Raw genomic sequence first — 16,690 nt, forward strand, 5'->3', positions numbered from 1 at the left:
TCAGACATCTCACTTGTGCTGCTCTGATTTGTTTACACTTAAACTGGGATTTAGAATTCTAGACAATCTCAGACATCAGACTGGGATTCATCTGTGCATACATTTCCTGAACACCTACTGACTGCTAGGCACTATTAAAAGCTGTCAACACTGCCAGCTGCTTGTCCTTATTGACACTGTACGGTGGTGGGAAAGACCAGGTAATTTTTGAAAAATGACTTAAATTGTCAGGTGGTAGTAATTTTGTTTTAGATGGATTTCATTAATGCTAAGTTGTTGGTTTCGATCAGTGTGTAAGCCAGAGTATTTCATATATGGTGAAAAAGGTAAGCAAAACCATCCTGGGGTTCGTTAAAGTCTCTTACGGTGTCCTAAGTGTGAGATCTTGACTCTTCGAACAAAGTTTTCACTTTTCCACATCTCTGACTTCTGTCCCTATAGGAGGGAACAGCCAAAGTGCGCTGAGGACTGTTCAAGGCAGAGAGCCACGTGAAGAGCTTTCCTGCTGGCCAATCTGGCAACACATTACAAATGACCTATCCAGACCTCCAGACTCCATGATAAATAGTTCTCAACTTCACAAACAAGGTGATTCTCCCTGCCAGCTTGGGACAGGACTCTCCATTCAAATTTCTGAAGATGAGAACTGTATACCACGTTGTAAAGTGGATGGTCCTAATAGTACTGAAAACTCACACCTTCCAAATTTGAGAGCCCAGGACTCGTGGAGGAAATCTTCTCTGACTGAGTCACAGAGTTATCGGAACAGATCCCAGCAAGTTTCCATGAAAAATAAGCTGTGTCAATGTAAACAGGATGTTGATGTCATTGGTTGGATTTCACATCATCTAAATCAAGGAATTTACAGAAGTGACCAATCTTATAGCAACGATGATAGTGAGAAAGACAGTGTGAAGATTTCAACATTGGACCAGAATAGTATGATTCACACAGGACCAAAACCTCACCGATGTAACAAATGTGGAAAAACTTTTAGTGATCTCTCTACCTTTGATCTTCATCAGCAGTTGCACTCAAAAGCAAAGTCTCATACCTGCAGTGAGTGTGGAAAAGGCTTCCGTTATAGCTCAGTTCTTCGTATTCATCAGAGAGTTCACGTCGGGGAGAAAGGCTATAAGCGTGGTGAATGTGGTAAGGAATTCAATGAGAGCTCACTTCTGCAAACCCATCAGAAAGTCCACACTGTAGAGAAGCCATTTAAATGTGAGGAGTGTGGGAAAGGCTTTGGTCGTAGATCAGCACTTACTGTTCATTGTAAAGTCCACACAGGAGAGAAACCTTATCATTGTGAGGAGTGTGGAAGGGCCTTCAGTCAGGCCTCTCATCTCCAGGACCATCAGAGAGTCCACACTGGCGAGAAACCATTCAGATGTGATGCATGTGGCAAAAGCTTCAGTCGGAATTCACATCTTCAGTCCCATCAGAGAGTCCATACGGGAGAGAAACCATACAAATGTGAGGAGTGTGGGAAGGGCTTCATTTGTAGTTCAAATCTATACATTCATCAGAGGGTCCACACAGGAGAAAAACCCTACAAATGCGAGGAATGTGGTAAAGGCTTTAGTCGCCCTTCAAGTCTTCAGGCCCATCAGGGTGTTCACACTGGAGAGAAATCCTACATATGTAATGTGTGTGGTAAAGGCTTTACTCTGAGTTCAAATCTTCAAGCCCATCAGAGAGTCCACACAGGAGAGAAACCATACAAATGTGATGAGTGTGGGAAGAGTTTCAGGAGGAACTCCCATTATCAAGTTCATCTGGTAGTCCACACAGGGGAGAAACCCTATAAATGCGAGGTATGCGGAAAGGGCTTCAGTCAGAGTTCATATCTTCAAATCCATCTGAAGGCGCACAGCGTAGAGAAACCTTACAAGTGTGAGGAGTGCGGGCAGGGCTTCAATCAGAGTTCCCGACTTCAGATTCACCAGCTGATCCATACTGGTGAGAAACCATACAAATGTGACGAGTGTGGAAAAGGATTCAGTCGTAGAGCAGATCTCAAAATTCATTGCAGAATCCACACAGGAGAGAAACCATATAATTGTGAGGAGTGTGGGAAAGTATTCAGGCAGGCCTCAAATCTTCTGGCCCATCAGAGAGTCCACAGTGGAGAGAAACCATTCAAATGTGAAGAGTGTGGGAAGAGTTTCGGTCGCAGTTCACACCTCCAAGCCCATCAAAAAGTCCACACTGGGGAAAAGCCGTACAAATGTGAGGAGTGTGGGAAGGGCTTCAAGTGGAGCTTGAATCTTGACATGCATCAGAGGGTCCACACAGGAGAGAAACCGTACAAGTGTGGGGAGTGTGGTAAGCACTTCAGTCAGGCCTCAAGTCTTCAGCTTCATCAGAGCGTCCACACTGGAGAGAAACCGTACAAATGTGATGTGTGTGGTAAGGTCTTCAGTCGCTCTTCACAGCTACAGTCTCACCAGAGAGTTCACACGGGGGAGAAACCTTACAAGTGTGAGACATGTGGTAAGAGCTTCAGCTGGCGATCAAATCTTACCATTCATCACAGAATCCATGCTGGTGATAAATCCTATAAAAGTAATAGGAGCGGGAAGAACATCAAAGAGTCCACACAAGAAAATAGCTGTATAAAATGATTTTTTAAAAGAAAACCCAGGTGTCATGTGAATTCTTCCAATCATGAAGTTCAAAAGAAAAAAATCCTTTGTTTCACGAAAGTCAGTGTTTGAGCCACAGTTTAACACATCCCAGTAGTCAGGAGGCCACACAGAAGAGAACACTTATGAGTGGCATAGTAAGGTACAGTTTGAACTTTGACCTTTATTAAATACTACTCAGGGGAGGCTTTGGAAAGGATGAGTTTTATCAGGCCTTGTATAAAAACATGATGGACACACAAAGTAATGCCCATTAGAATGTAAGCTCTATAAATGCAGAGACTTGTTCTGAATCTACGTAGTCTTAACATTGCCAGGGACTTGGGAGGTGCGCAATACTTGTTCAGTTAATAAACAGGGGAAATGGATCTTTTGATAGTTGTGTTACGATCACCTCCAGAATTTCATAAAAATTTGTATTCAGAACAAGTAACCTCAATGTGGCCTTAATGAAATTAATTCAGGGAGACAGAGTTGAAATGCAAGAAAACTAGTAATTTGTCCTAGTAATTTGGCATTGCCTTGTGATGAGCTCCTGTCTTTCCCAGCCTCTTATCAAGGTGGGTCCTATCATTTTGGACTTTGAACTTACACTGCGTAAAATCAGTGGAATACCAAATTGTTATCTTTTATGATAGCACAGACTGGAAACTTGATTGCTAATCCTACAATAAGCCATTTTACTATTCATTTTTTTTTTTAAACCTTATCTTTTTTTTTTTTTAAGATTTTATTTATTTATTTGTCAGAGAGAGAGAGAGAGATCACAAGTAGGCAGAGAGGCAGGCAGAGACAGAGGGAGAAGCAGGTTCCCTGCCGAGCAAGGAGCCTGATATGGGACTCGATCCCAGGATGCTGGGATCATGACCTGAGCCGAAGGCAGCCGCTTAACCAACTGAGCCACCCAGGCGTCCCCTATTCATTTTTTTTTTTAAAGATTTTATTTATTTATTTGACAGAGAGAGAGATCACACGTGGGCAGAGAGACAGGCAGAGAGAGAGGAGGAAGCAGGCTCCCCGCTGAGCAGAGAGCCCGACGCGGGGCTCGATCCCAGGACCCTGAGATCATGACCTGAGCCGAAGGCAGAGGCTTAACCCACTGAGCCACCCAGGCGCCCCTTACTATTCATTTTTATTCTCGATGTGAAGGCAGGAGTGTAAGTGTCAAAGTTATACTAATGACATACGTTCCTTAGTAAATGTTGAATTGATCATTGGTTTCTTAGTCTCCACATTTCCAACCACACTTGATATGATTGCCTTCCAAATAAGGGTTTTAGCATTACTTTCATTAAAACTTCTTAGGTAGGGACGCCTGGGTGGCTCAGGCAGTTAAGCATCTGCCTTTGGCTCAGGTGATGATCCTGGGGTCCTGGGATCGAGCCCCACATCAGGCTCCTTGCTCAGTGCAGAGCCTGCTTCTTCCTCTGCTTGTCACTCCCCCTGCTTGTGTTCTCACTCCTTGTCTCTGACAAGTAAATGAATAAAGTCTTAACAACACAAAACAAACTTCTTAGGTAGAGAGGCTATTTGAAGTAGATTACTTTTGTCAAGTTCTCTACCCTATTACTCCTTGCTCTCCCCAGACAGAAAAAGAAGAAAAAATTATTTGTCGAAATTCGGTAACTTTATCAAACACATTGATTACTGGGGCATGACTGACTTTCACATTTTTTCCTAGCAGTGGATTGAATAATGGCTATTTAGTTTTGTTTGTTTGTTTAGAGAGAGAATCCCAAGAAGGCTCCACACTCAGTGTGGAGCCTGACACTGGGCTCGATCTCCCAACCCTGAGATACGACCTGAGCAAAACTCAAGAGTTGGACCCTTAACTGAGCCACCCAGGTGCCCCAAATAATTACTTTTTGAAGTTGGTCAGTATATGTCAAAATACAGAATGTGGAATCCCTTTGGTCTGGAGATGATAGAATAAGAATATATGATTAGGAGATTTAAATAGGGAGAAAAGGTCAGTAGACATCAATGCTGTTAACTCAATCTTGTAAAAGTGGAAATAAATGTTCATCAGGAATTTATATAAATGTATTTTGATAAACTTATGCAATAACAGACTCATTAAAATGATGGCCAAGACTTAAGATGGAAGAATGTAACAGTTTAAGGTAGTTTAGGGACATCACATACCTTAATCAACCATGTGTGTCTGTGAATGTGTTAATCATCCAGTCATGTGAAGGGATATTTACCCCACATAAACAGCAAGATTTTCAGGGGTTTCTCAGTTATTTTACTCAGTTTTTTTATTAAGCATCAGTTTTATAGTAAAATACTGTTATTTTATGAAATCAAATTATTAAATTATTAAATTAATCAAATTATTAAATCACAGTAAACTATGATTTTAAAATTTATAAGAACGTATCTCTTTTTTTTTTTTAAAGATTTTATTTATTTATTTGACAGACAGAGATCACAAGTAGGCAGAGAGGCAGGCAGAGAGAGAGGAAGGGAAGCAGGCTCCCTGCTGAGCAGAGAGCCCGATGCGGGACTCGATCCCAGGACCCTGAGATCATGACCTGAGCGGAAGGCAGCGGCTTAACCCACTGAGCCACCCAGGCGCCCCAAGAACGTATCTCTTAACAGTAAGAAATCCTATCACCATGTATATAAGACCAAAACTAAGGAATAGAACTCTGGAAATCAGTTGTTAAAAAAATTTCTGTGGTCATTCAGAGACAGATACATTAGTGAGTATAACTGTGTATTTGTAATTAGTATATTTGAAGTTTAGGCATAACTCCATGGGACTAGAAGATTCTAGTGTAGTTCCAACAGTGGAAATTTATACATCCTTATTCTTGTCAGACTTCCCTACGGGGGGAATAGATATCCCAGGGTACTGGCTGGTCCTTTCCAGTGCTTGGTCTGATTAGGGAAGTAGCTGGGTCTTTCCAGACACCATGGCACAGAAAACCTTGAGTTGTGGAGAAAAGGAATGATGAGAAAATTGTTTACAGAGTAACTGAGTGGGCAAATCATGAAGATGGAGAAAGAAAGTATATATGTTTTGAGGTAAAATTTAACAAAGATTCCCTAAGGAAAAGCTATGTATAAGGGGAGCATCTAGCACGATGGGAGCAAGCTGTTGAGCAGGTTTGAATACCATTTCCGACATAGTCATTTCACTCATCCTTGAGGCTTTTTTGATTAAGTGGCTTTACTCAGCAAAGGATATAATGTGGGAGGCAGGTTTCCAAAGTTGACTTCTTGGACCACACCTTCACATGCTGTGTAAAGCCCGTGCTACCTCAAGTTGCGTTAGATAGGAGAAATCCTAGGCCTTCTGTGTTTAGTTTTGTTTAGTGATCCCAGGATAGCCCATCAACTCTCATGGTAATTTTCATTTAGTGTGTTGAATCGAAGGTTGGCAAGCTGTTTCCTGTGGTCCAAATGTGGTCCACTCCCTTTAAAGCTTCATTGGAACAGAGCAATGCCCATTCATTTATGTATCTATGACTGTTTTCTCATTGCAGTGACAGAGTTTAGTAGTTGTGACAAACGCTGGCCCACAAAATCCAAAACACTTTCTAGAGCTTTACAGAATACGCCTTTTGATCCCTGTGTTAAGCCAAAAAGATAATGTCTCCCATAACGGGAAAGATCACAAGTAGAGCCTAACTTGAGCCTGGTACAGTCAGGATTTCAGAATGGTTTCCTTTTGATTCTTGTATCTGCCCTTCTGATTGATCTTGTTCTTTAGATTGGGCCAGAGATGGTGGTAACAATAGGGACTACCTGTTTCTCCTCAGCCAGTGAAAGAGAACTAGTCTTTCATTCTTAATATTGGGTAGTTTACTACTCTGCCTGTGTGCATGGCTCCTCTGACCTTGACTTCCATCTACACTAAATTAAACCTCTAATTGTGTATCCAGTTCCATTGGCCTTTGTGGGCCATTCAGTTTCAACTCCTACTTGACACCATCAGCTCTTTTTTGGGGGGGGGGGCTCTGGGGGATTTTCCCATCTTAGTTTTGAGCGTGGCTACATATTAACACTTTGGGGACTTGTTATATAAACATTCCTTTCTTCCTTCCTTTCTCTCTCTCTCCTTTCTTTTCTTTCTTTGTCTCTTTTGTTCTTTTTTTTATTTTTATTTTTATTTTTTTAGAAACATATAATATATTTTTATCCCCAGGGGTACAGGTCTGTGAATCGCCAGGTTTACACACTTCACAGCACTCACCATAGCACATACCCTCCCCAATGTCTATAACCCCACGCCCCCCCACCCCCCTCCCCCCATCAACCCTCAGTTTGTTTTGTGAGATTAAGAGTCACTTATGGTTTGTCTCCCTCCCAATCCCTTCTGTTCTTTTTGTCCCTGCCTCCCTCTCTCTCTCTCTCCTTCCCTCCCTCTTCCCTCCTTCCCACCCTCCCCCCTCCCCTCCTTCCTTTTTCCTTTACTTTCCTCTCCTTTTCTTTCTTTCTTTCTTTCTTTTTTTAACAAAAAGGCGACTCAAAGTCAAATTCAGTCACCAAGTGAATGATAACACATTGATTGGTTCACAACCTATAATAGGGCATCAGAGGGAAGGAATAGAATCCTGAAAAACTGAGGTGGGAATATATGAGCAGATTCCAACAAAGCTGAGGTCTTTGACCTCTAAACTTAGGCGTCTCCTTTGCCATTAGGAGGTAGCCTTTTGTTCTGCTCTGATGTAGTCTCCTCTTGCCTGAAGAACCTGTAATAATCTCCCCTGGATGGTTTGCTTGCAGGAAACTTGATCTCTGGTGAACTTTTCTTATTCTGACCTGAATCAACATGAGAGTTGTGGCCACTCAGCCAATTCCATAATGTGAATTAGTTCCCATTTCCAGAGCACCTAAGAGGTCAGGCTGGGTCCCCTTGACCTCCCTGTGTGGCCTTTGGGGATGCCATGTACTCTCCAGGACGTGTGAGTTATAAATCTGATTCCTGGAGTAGTTGTGATAAATCTGTGTGGTCTGCAAAGCCTTAAATATTTACTATCTGGCTCTTTACAGAAATGATTTTATGACCCCTGATAAATATATATCTACTGACATATGAAGAACCTGTGACAGGCTCAGACACCGCGTAGAGCCGGCAGCGCGCATCTTTGGGATTTGGGAGCAAAGTTCTGCCATTCTGTGCCAATGGCGTTACTCCTGAGAAAGCAGCATCAGGCTTCTTTGATCCCGAGTTAAAACTAAATATTTGGCCATAAGCCAGAAAATTACGCAGTGAAGTCATAAATTTGATTATAGCAGTAGCACTTCAACATCAAGTGGAAGTGACACAGATGAGACTGGGTTTAGACAGACGTCACAAGTAAGCGGCATGACAGTCCCAAGTGACTCAGATTGCCAAAGCTCCAGTTCCTGCTTCTGTGACTCCCATCTCTCAACCCATGCCCAGGACCTCATGAGTCATTCTCTGTGGTCAGTTGAGTGAGAGTTCTCCAGAGAGAACTACCCAACCCCCTGCTAGGAATTCGGTTACACAAGACCACTTCCATCATGGAAGGGACAGCACACTGTTTTCATTGGAGAAAAGTTGCTCTGGATATGGAATTGCCTCTCCTGCCCAGTGCTTCTGCAAAAGCACCATCTGTGGACCTTACACATTGCTTTATTTTTCCTCATGGTGGTCCATCTACCACTGTTTGTGCTGTAATTAAAAAAAAAAAAAAGAATTGTAGCAATTGGGCTCATGTTCGTGGATTCACTGATCTTCTGTCATGTTCCCCATTAACTGTCCCACTTCAGTAGCTGAATGTGCCTGGATTCTCAGAATTCCTACAAACTCATGCTCCCACATTTGTGTCAGGTCTAATTCCTATTTTAAAGTTTAGTGGCACAGCTTTCCCGACTGAACACTGGCTGATATTGAACCCTGTAGTTTAAGGGCCTGACATTAAGGTACTGATTACTGAGGCATCCATTTTAAAAGATTCATTTTGAGGGGCACCTGGGGGGCTCAGTGGGTTAAAGCCTCTGCCTTCAGCTCGGATCATGATCTCAGGGTCTTGGGATTGAGCCCTCACATCGGACTCTGCTCCGTGGGGAGCCTGCTTCCCCCTTTCTCTCTCTCTGCCTGCCTCTCTGCCTACTTGTGATCTCTCTCTCTGTCAAATAAATAAATAAAATCTTTAAAATAATAAAAAGACTCATTTTGAGTAAACATATTGCCAGCTATATGACACAGTTTCTAGCAAAGCAACCAGGTAATGATCTAGGCCGTCCACACCCATGAACTTACTTTTTCAGAAGCCATGGGTGGCCTAGATAACTGACCGCTTGGGTGACCTGGCCTCTGCTCTCCCAGCCCCTAATTTCACTTGTATATTGCAACTTAGCCAATAATGAGTGAATCCTTGTGAAACCCCAGATGTCCCCCCCTTGAACCCAAGTAAAGGCAGAGCTCCCGGTCTGAGGTCGTTGTTTTTCTTTGACCTCCCTGTGTGGCCTTTGGGGATGCCATGTACCCTCCAGGACGTGTGAGTTATAAATCTTATTCCTGGTTTTTTGCTGAAATGTGTCCTGTGATCATAGTAAAAACCAACAAGAGCTGGTCCAGCCACAACACTGGCCCCAATGGGGCTCTATACAAATAACACAGAACCTGGGCCAGTGCCTCAGGCAGCCATAGACAAGAGCGTTACCACTGGTAGGCTTGGACAGATGCAACAGATCATTTCTGCTGCTCCTTTTCAGTGACTACCCCTCTCAAATGCAATTTCCTAACTTCTGTCACCATTGGCTACTTTTCCTTTTGTTTATCCTCACATAAATGGAACTATATTATATGCTTTTGTGTCCCACTTATTTTGCTCAGTATAGTGTTTGTGAGATTGAACCATATTGTTTCTAAGCAATCATTTACCTATTCTGTTATTGCAGAGCAGAGTAGGCAACCTACATCCTATGAGCCAGATATTTTGGGATGTGTGTGTTGTGTGTTTATTTTTATGCTTGCTGGAATGGAATTCCTGTGCCACGGAGGATGCATATATTTAATTCTCGCAGACACTGCCAAACATTCTCCAGGTGATTGAACTAATTTATGTTAGGTCCATTATTAAATGAAATGAGACTGAGACAAAGTGAAAGTTATTAAAAGCTTTATTTTATGCCAAGTATTAGAAATCAGACTGATCGGCCAGGGGAACGAGACTGAAACAAAGTTAAAGTTATGCAAAGCTCTATTCTATGCCAAGCATTAGAAGTCAGACTGACCGGCCAGCGCCGTCTCTGAAGAGAGCGACTGCCCCCAGCTTACAGGCTACCTTTTATTGGGTAAAACTGCAACCCATATTTTGGCATCTCAACCCACCGGGTTTGTGTGTCTTTTGTTGATTGGCTAGTTTCATCCGGTCTGGTGATGTGTTATTCAAGATTACTCCATACTAGGAACCGTTACAAACAGTACTTTCTGGGAAGGCTTAGTCAGTTAACATATTCAGTGTGAATAATAAGATCGTCGTCCTTCCCGAGATGGAGTCATTTAGGTTTGGGCAAGACCTCACTGTTACAAACAATACTTCGTACTGATTAGATGTCTCTATCTGGCCTGACTCGTCCTTGTATTCTGGGCTCTGTTATCAGGAACTAGCCGACTACATTTTACTGGTTTCCTGGACTTGCTTCTAAGTAAGTTTCTCTGGGGGGAGAGTCAATTTAAGTTTACTGCACAAACAACAAAATGGCTATTTACCCAAGATGGAGTCACTCTGGCTAAATAGGTCCTTACAATTTATAGTCCCACAAGCAAAGCAATAGAGTTCTAGTTGCTCCATATCCCTGTCAACACTTTTGTAGTGCCAGATTTTTAATTTTTTTAATTAAAAAATTGTTTTGGTCACACGGGTTTGTGGAGAGTGGTGTCTCATTGAGGTTTCCATTATTACTCTGATGACTAATGCTATTGAGCAAATTGAGGACCTATTCAAAGGCTTATTATACATTTATATATCCTCCTTTATCCAGTGCTTGTTCAAATGATTTGTGGATTTTTTTTTCTTGTTGCGATTTCTTATTCTTGGATTTACAGGATTTCTTTATATTCTGCTAAAATTCTTTAAGACTGTGTATTGTGATTTTTTTTTTCAGTTCTGTGGCTCCCAACTTCATTTTCCTTATGGTACCTTTGAGTGAACAATCATGCTTTTAAGTTTTCCCATGGTTTTTTTAGTTAGTGATTTTTAGAAATCTTCACCTATCACAAATTCATGAAGGTATTTTTTTTAAAAGATTTTATTTATTTATTTGTCAGAGAGAGAGAGGGAGAGAACAAACACAGGCAGAGTGGCAGGCAGAGGCAGAGGGAGAAGCAGGCTCCCCACAGAACAAGGAGCCCGATGCGGGACTCGATCCCAGGATGCCGGGGATCATGATGACCTGAGCCGAAGGCAGCGGCTTAACCAACTGAGCCACCCAGGCGTCCCCATGAAGGTATTTTTTTAAATGAAGATATTTTAGTATCTCTTTTTAAATCTTTTAAGGTCCACATTCCAGGGACATTTGGGTGGCTTAGTTGGTTAAGTGTCCACCTTCAGCTCAGGTCATTCCAGCATCTTGGGATCAAGTCCCACAGTGGGCCCCTTGTTCAGCAAGGAGCCTGCTTCTCCCTCTGCCTGCCACTCCCCCAGCTGTGCTCTCTCTCTCTGACAAATAAACAAAAAATATTTTTAAAAATCCATATTCCATTTCATATGGAATGAGTTAATTTTTATTTACACATTCTATTGTCCCCCAAAATCACAACCTGAGCCACAATCCAGTTGGTCACTTAACTGACTGAGCCACCCAGGTACCCCAAAAGAGAGAATCTTAAGCAGGCTGCCCACTCAGCAGGGAGCTGAAGGAAGGGCTCAATCTCATGACCCTGAGATTGTGACCTGAGCCAAAATCAAGAATCAGATGCTTAACAGACTGAACCACCCAGGAGCTCCAAGAAAGTTAATTTTTAAGATGCAAGATAATATTGTTGAAACTTGGGAATTTCAAAAGCACAGAAATTAAGACAAACTTTGTTAAATTAGTTTCTTCATAACTAAGGATGTTTATTCAATGTAGGACACAATAAATGAATTTAAAAATCCAGTTCAGGTGCCAAGACAATTCAGTGGCAAAAGAAAGGTCTCTTCAACAAATGGTGCTGAGACAACTGGATGTGCACAGGCAAAAGATGTCACACCCGCTTCTTCACGCAATATACAAAAACTAGGATCAAGGACCTAAACGTAAGAACTGAAAATCAGGGGCACCTGGGTGGCTCAGTTGGTTGCGTGATTGCCTTTGGCTCCAGTCATGATCCCAGGGTCCTGGGATCGAGACCCATGTTGGGCTCCTTGCTCAACGGGTAGCCTGCTTCTCCCTCTCCCTCTGCCTGCTACTCCACCTGCTTGTGCTCTCTCTCTCTCTCTCTAATAAATAAACAAAATTTTAAAAAACCTAAAAATCAGACTTTTAGATGAAGACATAACCATAAATCTTCATGACTTTGGATTAGGCAATGGATTCTTTCTTTTTAAAAAAATAAAGATTTATTTATTTTAGAGAGAGTGAGTGAGAGAGCACAAGGGGAGAGGCAGAGGTCACTCTTTCCGAACTTCATCAGTTTTATTGTTTTATTCATGGAATGATCTTCTGGACTTAAAAAAAAAATTCAATCTGTTTTCCATTTCATGAATTTCTTATCTTTATCATTTCCTTCCATCTACTTACTATAGTTTTTGTTTTCTTTTTATTAAATTCCTGAGATGGATGTTTCCATTTTTATTTTTAGCTTCCCTTCTGTTATAGTAAATGCTCTTAAGACTCTACAGTTCCTCCTAGGTACTGAAACTTCCAATTAAAAAAAAAAATTATTTATTTATTTATTTATTTATTTGAGAGAGAGAGAGAGAGAGTAAGAGAGCGAGAGATCATGAGCAAGGGGGAGGGGTAGAGGGAGAAGCAGACTCCCCGCTAAGCAGGGAGCCCCATGCAGGACTTCATTCGAGGACCCCGGGATCATGGCCTGAGCCGAAGGCAGACCTTAACCAACTGAGCCACCAAGGCACCCTAAACCTTCCCATTCTGATTGTGAATATTTTTCTCCTTGTAATTCTGTCAATTTTGCTTTTTTTCTTGGGGGGCAGAGGGGTAGAGGGAGAGGGTGAGACAGAATCTCACGCAGGCCCCACACCCAGCGGGGAGTCCTGCATGGGGCTGGATCCCACAACCCCAGGATCATGACCTGAACCTAAATCAAGAGACAGTAGCTTAACTGACCCAGGCACGGAATGTGCCTCTTAATTTTGCTTCTTAAAGTTTGCTTTATATTACATTGAAGCTGTTATTCTTGATAATCTAAGCTTATGAAGTGTTTATTTGTATACCTCATAATGCTTTTATCTTCAAGGACTCTTTTGTCCAGTATTAATACATTTTTAGAGTTTAGAAAAAATGTGAAGCCTAGGGTGATGTTCGCTTTCTCTAGAAAAGATGTTCATTTGTTTGTGCTAGGTGCTTGAAGAGTGTAACAAAAAAGATTCACTGTAAACCAATTTCAAGTAGTGATGTGATTGGGAGTTTGTCTTCAGTCTCTACCAAAGACAATCCATTTCCCTTATATTTTTACTCCTACCGGGAAGCTCTTGGGGATTACTCACCACCCTACCCTGACCTCCTCCCGAACCCGTCCTCACGAGTGGCTAAAATGCTGCCCGGTTTTCAGTAACAGAATCAAGGAAGACGCTCGCAGCCTAAAATGGCACAATTTCACCAAGATTCTCTCAGGCATTCTAGGAGTTAATACACAGACGCTCAGAATACCCGGAAGTATTTTCTCCTCAGAGGGCGGAGCTCGGGCGTCATTTATCTTGTGCATTCTGGGAGGTGTAGTCTGGGGTCCTTGTAGCTGCAGCACTTCCGCTTCTGGACGGCTGGAGCGGGGGATTGTGGGAAGTGGTCCAGGAGCTCCCTCTAGGCGGAAGGAGACTCGCTATAGGAGTGCCACGCCGCTGCTCACCTTCCTGTCAAGTATCTTACATCCCAGGGACCTTTCTAAAACTGAGCAGGGAGCCAGCGGGACCTCTGCTCTCGGGGAAAGGAAGAAAAACCGCGGCTGGCAGAGGAGGGTGGAGTTGGGAGAGATCTGCGTTCCCCTCCCGCTAAGCCTCCCGCGGGGAGCGCCTGGTGCTTCTCCGGGTTGGGGCGGCCCGGGTCTCGTGGCTCCTGGTCTGAAGGTCTCCTGGCACTCCAGCCGGCTTTCCTCACCGACCAGTCAGTTCTTCCCAGCAGAACAGTGTCATGCGATTTACTTCATCTTTCTTGGTCTCGTTATTCTCATCTTACAAGTAGTGTATCTGGTAGTGGTCCCTTATCATTTTACAGGAATTCGTGAAATGACAACAGCCTTCTGAGGTAGATAGTGCTATTATTATCTTTTTAGGGGAAGAGATGACAAAGAATGAAGTTTCATCCCATTTATACAGTCAAGCGGTTACAAGCTTTTTATACCATTATATTTTTCAACACTGGATACATGCAGTCCAACCACTAGATCTATGCATTCTCAAGATTAACAATAGCTCTTCTTCCTATAAGAGGACTTGACTGCACCATATGCTGCAAATTGTTTGATAAATTTATGCTAAAATTTACTTGGGAATCATGTCTTAGGTAATTGACTTTATCTGAGGGAGTAATGAGATGTATCTTATCGCCCCTGCTAGCAGATCTGCAGTTCAGAGAACAGCACCTTGGTTCAACCCCCACAGTGATAGGGACACTGGATTATTTTCTCATACATTTACATTTAAAGGGGACAAAGCCCTGACCTCTTATTTTATTTTTTAATTGTTTAATTTAAAGCCCAGACCTTTGAAAAGCACTTCTGGATTCTAAACTTGGTAAGAGGCTTATTGAGCCTCTAACAAGATTTACATGTGCATCTAAAGGTCAGAGAAAAGATCCCAAAAGCCCTGGGTTTCCTATGGAAATGCTTTAAGAAAATGCCCTTATCTTTTGGACAAGGAAAATTCCTTTTTTTTTTTTTTCTTTTTCATTTACTCTTGGTAAGCTTGTTTGCCCAAAACTTACAGCTGGTAAGAGGCAAAACTGCCATTTGAACCCAAGGTGTTAGAGCCTCAAGTCTATGTTTTTTTTTTTTAAAGATTTTATTTATTTATTTGACAGGGACAGATTACAAATAGGCAGAGAGGCAGGCAGAGAGAGAGAGAGAGAGGGAAGCAGGCTCTCTGCTGAGCAGAGAGCCCGATGCGGGACTCGATCCCAGGACCTTGAGATCATGACCTGAGCCGAAGGCAGCGGCTTAACCCACTGAGCCACCCAGGTGCCCCTCAAGTCTATGTTTTTAATCTCAATGTTGTACATAAAAAAAAAAAAAACAGGAAACAGTTCTGAATATGTTCTGAGGAAGTTTTTTTTCCCAACAGGTTTAGAAGATCTTTTGGGGCTTTATACTTTATGTTCTTATTATAGTAAAATATATGCCCATTATAGAGAGATTAGGACATACAAAAATATAAAAAGGAAAGAGTAGGAATAACCTGTAATCTCAAGGTTTAGACATAACCACTGTTAACATTTGTAATGTATTTACGCATAGGCGCTGTACTACAAAGGGTATTTCTTTCTTAAATTTTATTATTTTGGAACTTTATTTCAAATAAATAGGAATTTATTCTTATGGATAAACACAAATGTGCACAGAGAAAATAGTGTAATGCACCCCCCATCAGTCATCTGCAGCCCTCATCAACATTTTGATGTTGGATGGAGCCCGATGCCGACATGAGCTCATGATCCTGAGATCAAGCTCTGAACTGAGATCAAGAGCCAGATGCTTCATGGATGTACAATTATTGATAATATTTTAATCATCATAAAGCAGTTACTAAACCATCCACCCCTCATTCATGTTTCCCATCATCTGAGGATAATATTTTTTTTTACAGGTTGGTCGTGAGTCAGGTCGAGTTTCTAGTGCCCTTATGTGTTTTTATCAAGATGTTCCTCATCTTAATCCTATTGTTATCTCCATTTTACAAGTGAAAAAAAGGACAGAGTTCACAGAATAAGTGGCAGGATTAGTATTTTAATCTAGGCAGCCTGATTCCAAGCCTGTAGTCTTTTACACATTGCTTTTATTAGCATACAAGACAAAACCCCACAAGATGTCTTATTGGAGCAAAGAATATTTAAGCTGTGGGGAAGACCGCACCCTGTAAGTGAATGGAGCAGGTGATATGATGAGGCTTTAAAAATTTTTTTAATCTTTGGAAAGATTTATTTATTTGACAGAGAGAGACACACAGCAAGAGAGGGAACACAAGCAGGGGGAGTGGGAGAGGGAGAAGCAGGCTTTGGGGTGAGCAGGGAGCCCATTGCGGGACTCATCCCAGGACCCTGGGATCACAACCTGAGCTGAAAGCAGACCCTTAACTGAGCCACCCAGGTGCCCCTCAAAGAGGCTTTTCATGGGAGTATAAGTTATTCACTACAGCTGGGCATGAATACAAAGTGGATTTGAGGAGGAAAAAAATATGGAAGTTTCCTGTTCGTGTGACTTGCTAAAGCATTTGGAACTTCTTTGAGGGCACTGGATAGAAATGCAGGCGAAAATAACTGAATTTCCATGCTATGCTATATCTCTCTGGCATCAGGGAGGAAAAAAATGATTGAAATTAAATATCTGTTCATGTTGATTATACAAGATGTGACTAATGAGTGATTAGCACTCAGGCTCTGTTTGTCAAATGCCAAAAATTTTTAAAAGAATTTATTCATGTATTTGAGAGACAGATAGATCACAAGTAGGCAGAGAGAGAGGGGGAAGCAGGCTCCCCGTTGAGCAGAGACCCGGATTCAGGGCTCGATCCCAGGACCCTGAGATCATGACTTGAGCTGAAGGCAGAGGCTTTAACCCACTGAGCCACCCAGGTGGCCCTCAAATACCAAATTTTGAAACCTGGCTTTAGCGCTTGCTATTTCAGTAACACGGGCAAATTACTTAACCTTCCTCTGCCTCTGGGTCCTGTAAAGCGAAGGAA

At 42.2% G+C, this 16,690-nt stretch overlaps 1 protein-coding gene across 2 annotated transcripts in view; it reads left to right on the forward strand.

The window, feature by feature from the left end:
- The window catches only part of LOC111139493 (zinc finger protein 404), a 169,477-nt gene that overhangs the window by 33,841 nt on the left and 118,946 nt on the right, over positions 1 to 16,690 (forward strand). The window contains exon 6 of one of the 2 annotated variants that reach the window (XM_022491767.1): positions 1,170 to 2,482. In XM_022491767.1, the coding sequence (XP_022347475.1) occupies positions 1,170 to 2,482 (1,313 nt within the window). Of the gene's footprint in view, positions 1 to 441; positions 2,628 to 16,690 lie in introns of those variants that run through there. The other variant, XM_022491768.1, reaches the window with a different exon arrangement.

Source organism: Enhydra lutris, unplaced genomic scaffold (assembly GCF_002288905.1).
Source record: "Enhydra lutris kenyoni isolate GAN:26980312 unplaced genomic scaffold, ASM228890v2 scaffoldscaffold110, whole genome shotgun sequence".
NCBI classification, from domain to species: Eukaryota; Metazoa; Chordata; class Mammalia; order Carnivora; family Mustelidae; genus Enhydra; species Enhydra lutris.